The sequence below is a fragment of the Chroicocephalus ridibundus genome, chromosome 5, assembly GCF_963924245.1.
Source record: "Chroicocephalus ridibundus chromosome 5, bChrRid1.1, whole genome shotgun sequence".
Taxonomy (NCBI): domain Eukaryota; kingdom Metazoa; phylum Chordata; class Aves; order Charadriiformes; family Laridae; genus Chroicocephalus; species Chroicocephalus ridibundus.
The window spans coordinates 51,020,799-51,027,351 of record NC_086288.1 but is presented as its reverse complement, the minus strand read 5'-3'; the positions used below and the strand labels follow the sequence as shown (position 1 = coordinate 51,027,351).

At 45.4% G+C, this 6,553-nt stretch overlaps 1 protein-coding gene across 3 annotated transcripts in view; it reads right to left on the bottom strand.

Moving 5' to 3' along the window:
• Positions 1 to 3,006: 3,006 nt before the first annotated feature.
• The window catches only part of FGFR3 (fibroblast growth factor receptor 3), a 59,132-nt gene continuing 55,585 nt past the window's right edge, over positions 3,007 to 6,553 (bottom strand). For all 3 annotated transcript variants that reach the window (XM_063335922.1, XM_063335923.1, XM_063335925.1), the window contains exons 17-18: positions 6,283 to 6,388; positions 3,007 to 6,196 (exon numbers count right to left, since the gene is read on the bottom strand). In XM_063335922.1, coding sequence (XP_063191992.1) covers positions 6,032 to 6,196; positions 6,283 to 6,388 — 271 coding nt within the window. In that variant the 3' untranslated portion in view covers positions 3,007 to 6,031. The remainder of the gene's footprint in view (positions 6,197 to 6,282; positions 6,389 to 6,553) is intronic.

Sequence of the window (6,553 nt, the reverse complement as noted above, 5' to 3'; positions counted from 1 at the left end):
CTGTGTAGGGAGCGTGCCCCAGTGCCACGGAGGTGTGGAGGTACCCAATGCTCTACTGGTGCCAAACTTCCCCTTGCTTTCACTGCTCGAGTTTGGTGCCCAATGCCTCTTTGAATGTGGCACTTGGGCAGAAGATGCACCTGACTCTGTCCCTTCTCCCTGCTCTCCTCTCACAGCTAGGGTCCTTCCTCCTTGATGGAAACACCATTTTTGTCTGCACTGGTGAGGAACCGGGAGCAAGCCATGGTTGGCGGGTGATGCATGCAGAATTTGGCCTTTATCAATATCATTCCCGGGACAATCTCACTTGCATATTTGGTAAGATATCTTTCTTCTGCTTGGATACTTTCCTTTCCCATCCCCTGCTCCTGCATGCTGCCAGACCCCACCAAAAGGGCCTGGACACGTGCAATGGTTATGGGCTGGTCCTTGGTGGGCACCAGCCAGGAGAGCTGATCACACAGTGGTATGTGTGGGCACAAATGTCCCCACAGGGCTCAGAGCCAATTGTCTAACCATATGCTAGGACACTGATGTATTTCCTCGTTTTAGATAATAATCTTGTTTGGGCAGGGCACGATGCTTCTTCTGCTTGACATGTTGCCTGCACCCAAGATGCTGCTTGTGAAAAACAACATGATGGTGATGAAACAGAGAAACTAAAACAGAGCTAATGTGGCTGAGAAAGTGGAGGAAGAAGAAGTTACAAGCAGGAGTGCCAAATCCTTTCCCTGTCTCTTGATGAGCCCATGGTCCTGGGCCATGAAGTCCTAGAAAGCACTTTAGCTCCTGGCATCTCCTCTGGCCATTCCCTCGTGTCCTCCCATTGTTAGTAGCTCTGTGGTGTTGAGCAGGTCCATCATTCAGCTTTTATATTCTTTTTTCATGTCAACACCACTCATGTCTCCATAATTCCTTTCTGCCGGTCATATAGCCTCTGGGAGGGCCAAACTTGCTCAGAGGAGTCCACCAGCAGGAGACACCTCCTTCAAGAGTTTTAAATGGCACCGGCCACCAGGAAACTTTGCTATTTTAGTTCTAGTTGCCATCTCTTACTGACACCTGCAGGGCTTCAGATTTTTCTTCCTTTTTCCAAATCCTCCCTGTCTCACCACGGAGCCATGACCAATGGGAATAAATCACAATTTTAGTAATTTGTTTGAATGTTGCTATGAAACAGGTCACAGTGGCCAGTGCGAGGCCCTGTTTGTGTAGTCACCCGCAGAGGAAAAAAGACATTTGTTCTGCTTTGAAAAATACCTCTTTCATGTGGAAAGGGCATACGGTTTGGGTGGAAGGCTGCGGACACCGAAGGGGAGGATGAGCTGCAGTGGGACATTCGCTCAGTGACGCAGCCCAGCTTCACAGCTTCGCAAATGGTCCTTGAGATTGTTTTGCACGTTGCTCAATGCCCATCACACGCTGCAGCCAAATATTCATCCTCGGCTAAGAACTGGCTGCATTGTAGGGCAATTAAAGTAAAATATTACCCCCTCCTCCCTAACCCACAAGCAAACACTGCTGCGGGTGAAGGCCAGCAAGGGAAGAATGACATCATGAAACCCAAGAGGGAAAGCAAACATCACGCCAGCTCCATGTGCAGGTCAGAGACTTGCCTCTTTGAGACTTTGACTTCTGTGCTCTCTGTGTGCTCGGGGGAATTTTTTTGGACAGCCATAAAGCATGGGTGTGCTACACACCACAGCTCACAGCGGGATGATCTGACTCTTGCCTGCTTTTCAAGTCCTGGCTGCAAATGGTGCGCAACATCCTCGCCACCCCGCCATGGCGAAGCCATTTCCATGTGAGCCAGCAAAAGGCCATTTAGCTGCGCTCCGACTGTAGCCCTGGATGGCCAGGGATTGTCTCCTGGCCTACACAGCTCCTGCTGGGGCAGGGCTTGGGGTTGACCATCAAAGTGTGTCCTTAAAGCATGGAACCAACTCATTCCAGGTAGCAAGACTTCTCCTCCCACAATGCAGGGCACCTTAGTAGTGCTAAAAGAATGTTTGTGTTGGGGTTTTTTTTGTTACATTGGCAAGGGAATGAGGTGAAAACCATACAATTCATATATTTTTTTAAAAATTCTACTGGGTTGTAACAGTGGTGGTGCCAGTCCCAGTGCCGCGGATATAACCTGCTCAGGTGCATGCACTCCCATGCCCAGCTACTTAAAACTACAATGCCTGCTACTGCAGGCAGGCTATATGTAGGTATGGAGGCAGGCTATACAGAGGTAGATAACCTCGCATGCAAAAATCGAGGTGTCTGGGATGCTGTTCAAGGGGATCACTTGTAGGAATACATTAATATTACATAGAAACATTGGCCAAACATTTCCCAAGCTGCAACATCCCCCTGCATTGCCCGCTACCAGCAAAGCGAGGCTTTACTGAGCTCCCTTGGTCAACCCTTGCCCCCCTGCCCCCAAAAAGCCAAAGCCAAACTTGGGCTCCCCTTGCTCCTTGGGAGCCAGGCAGGATGAGGTCCCTTGTGCCCATCCCACCAGGCTCTGGCTGCCCGCTCTGATGCACCCACCTTCCCCTTTTCCTAGCGGTGGGCTCCTCCCGTGGACCTTGCACCTCCACCAGCATCTGCAGGGCTGAATGCAACAACGGGAGCACCACCACCATCACGCTGGGAGACATCCATCAACCAGGGTCTAACGAGCAATTCCTGCCCTTGCGCTACTGCTATATGAAATTGCGGGTTAAAAAAACCTCTACAGCTGTATGCCCACACAACGGCTTATGTGGCTATAAATATACCCACTAACAAATAAATACTGCTGCCCTTAAACCAAAATTGTTAATAAATTTATTACGAATATAAAACCTGTGCTGGCCAGGATTCGCAAAGCAGCACTGTAAAAACCAAACCCTCCTGGCACCAGAAATCCCAGAGCCTGGAAGACTGGGTTTTGCAAAGGACCCTCACAACCGGGAATAAACCCCAAAATTTAACAACTTGTTTATTAAATATTCTTTTTTTTTTTGGAGGGGGGGGTAAAAGTAAGTTTGCCATGTTAACAAAAGCAGAATAGTTTTATTTAGTGTTCATCTCACACCTGCGACAGCTGCAGCTGTCAGGCACGGAAATACAGTATTAAAATAAACTGAACAGAGTTGCTCCTTGAAAAAATCACACTATGCAAACCTGTGGATTGTAACATCAACAGTATAAAATGTAACAAAATTGGAATTTTTAATTTTTTTAAGCTTTTAAAGATAATAGTCCAGGCTATAAAACTATATAAGCATTGAATAAGAAATGTTAAAGTCAACAAGTCTACAACAGATACAACTTGTAAAAACTCAATAAATTATATATATATTTATAATATCTAGTAACATTTGAAATCATGCACAGTTTTGTACATTTTCTTTTTTCAGTACAGGAAAACTCAACGCTTCGAGTACTTGGAATGTACACAATTAGCAGACATTTGTAAGAAAATACCAAAAATTCTTTTTTATTCCAACAAAACAAAACAAAAAAATCTATAGTAATCTACCTTCTCAAACTTCCACTGAAGTAACCTCAAACTATAAATTATTTATTTTAGGATAAGGATTTTGTGGCTCTAAGAAGAAAAAAAAAAAAAAATCTTAAAATGAGATGCTGTCATCCTGTTATTCTGAAACGTTGATATGTAATATGCACCAGAGAAAAATGGAAAAAAAGAATTCAGGATGCAATTTGCTTTGCCTCTTCGTGGTAGCAGATAAAGTCTTCCAGACAAAAAAAAAAAAAACCCCAACCCAAACCCACAAAAACCCCCAGACCAAATCTCCCCCCTCGTCAGCCTGATCCACGCTAAAATTTCCCAGTTCGCTCGTGTGCCTTTAAACAGCTGTCTCACATCGAGGAACAAAACAGCACGGCATCCGAAACACAGAAAACCAGGCGTCACTGGCCCTTTCCAACGTGTCAGATTAAAAGAAATACACAGTCGTTGCTCCTCTCCTGCAAACAGCGTCACACTTCTTGCTATTTTGCTCGCATGGCATTTCTGAAGCCCAAAATACAACGGTACTGGCAAAGGGGGGGAAAAAAAAAATTACCCCGCATCATCCAAAGTCAACATTTCGCTTTGCTGCATACTTGTTATTACATCGACCACAAAGAATACCTTCATTTGAAAATAGAAAAATAAACACCCACGCCCCCTTAATGCACAGTGGTTAAACTGATGGAAGAATTCTTGGCCCTGTTTTCCTGAAATATGTAAAAATCATCTCTCTGCTGCTATTTGTTTGGTTTTAACCACTGGTGATGTATTGAAAAATAAACTTACCTTTGCTCACTGCAATCCAGGATAAACTAATATTTTTTTAAATGAATACATATATATATATTTATAACATTAAATGCAATTTGTTAAAGGACTGTACACCTATACATTCTTTCAATATTTCCCATAAACACAAAAGAAAAACTTGATTAATATATTTTTTCTCGATTTTTAATAAGTTAAAAAAAACAAACCCACCCTTAAACTCGGTGAAATTTAAAGTTTACAGTAACGCTATGCTATTTAAACCAATGAACAGATATGTTAATGTCTATAAATAACTTTACAAATATACATGTTAAGGTACAATTTTTAAAACAAAACTGTGAAGATATAAAACAAACAAACAAAAAAAATCTTTTCTTTCGCCCAGATCAGTATATCCTAGATTGCAATGCTCGTATTTTGAGACTCTCTCTCTCAGTACTGCTTTATGTTGCATTAGTATTATACATTCTTTTTTTTTTTAATATATTTATTTATATATATACAGGATATATTTATAGATATATACACAGATTCTCTGGAATAAACCTTTTTGATATAAGTTAAAGGCTCTTGCCTACAGGTACCCGTAACTTCTTTCTCCGAGTCACTGCACGTAGATGGAGCCAAACCGCTGGCGTCGAGGGTTGGATGGAGGAGCTGCTCCCCTCCCACTCACCCTTGGCAAGCAAAATTATACAAACCCCGAAAAGCGAGATTTATTTCCCTCCCACCCCCCCCAAAACAGCTGTTCCCAAAGGTCGGGATGTGGCTTGAGATGCCGTGCGGGCAGCCAGGAGCCAGGTCCCCCGCCGCTCTCGGATGGGTGATGCTCTCCTCCCTGGAGACCCCCACGGCTGCCACCAGGTCTCCGCCCGTCCCCGGGGTCTGCTCCTGCCTCGGCACAGACCCATCGCTCCCAGCCCAGTGCAAGGGCCGGCGGCCACCAAGCCTGGCCAAAGCGCCGCCATTTCAGATGACGTGACTGTCTCTTTTGATCCTTTTTTTTTTTTTTTTCCTTTTCCTTTCTCCATGATGATTTGCATTTTACTCATTTTTTTTTTCTTCTTCCAAAAAGGATTCCTTCTATGTAGCTGGGTAACAAGATCATGAAGCTATAAAAACGACGACAACAAAAATATAGATATTTTTATAAATATATGAATCCCTGCAGGCAACGTGGCTTTTCAGCTCCACCAAAAAGGTTCATGTACAGATTGCATAAGCAAAGAATTTCTACATTCTTTACACTTTTTTTTTGTCTGTGTTTTTTTTTTTAAAAAAAAGGAAGATTTTTTTTTTTCTCTTCTTCGTATTGCAGGCACAGAACGGCTACTCTGGCACTCGAAACGCAAGCGCGGAGGTTGGGAGGTCAGCGCCCCCCAGGTTCAACATTCTGCTTAGTAAAAAAGAAACCCCAAAAAAATGAAAAATAAACAACAACAAAAAAATTATATATGATAGATCATCTTGGCAAGAGATTAGTTCCTTCAGGCCAAACAGTGCTTCTTGACTTTTTATACAGCAAACGGGAAAACAAACAAACAAACAAACAAAAAAAAACCAAAAAAAGTTAACTTTTTTTTTTTTACCCTGAACAGCTCGACAACACTCATATCTCTGGGCACCACCACGCAGTTCCACTGGAAGATCCTTCACTACGGTTTCGTCCTCGGCGCCCCACCCTCGCGTCTCTGTGGGCATGCTGCCCGCCTGTCCATCCGTCCGTCTGTCCGTCCGCCCGGGGTGTCCTCACGTCCGGATGACGCCATTGCAGGGGGGGTGCTTGGGCAGGCAGGGCTCGTCGGGCAGCAGGTCATGTGCAAAGACCGAGTCGTCCCCCGAGGAGCAGGTGCTGTGGGTGTCCTGGCCGGCTGGCGAGTACTGCTCAAAGGGCACCGAGAGGTCCAGGTACTCCTGCCAGGGCAACAGACCCATCAATGCTGGGTGCCCCCCACCAGGGACCGAGTGACCCCTCCCCACGCCCATCCCACCACACTCACATCGGTGGACGTCACAGTGAGGACCCTGTCCAGGTCTTCCACCAGCTGCTTGAAGGTGGGCCGCTGCGAGGGGACGGCGTGCCAGCACTCCCGCATGATCATGTACCTGCATGAGAGGGGACAGGGGACTGTCACCCATGGTGGGGCTAAGCAGTGTCCACCCGCCTGCCCACCCACACCCAAATCGCCTGAGAAAACAGCTAAGGCCAAGGCAACTTCAGCCATGGTGGTCTTGGTGCGTGGCCACCAGCTGGGAGGAGGAGAAGGGTTT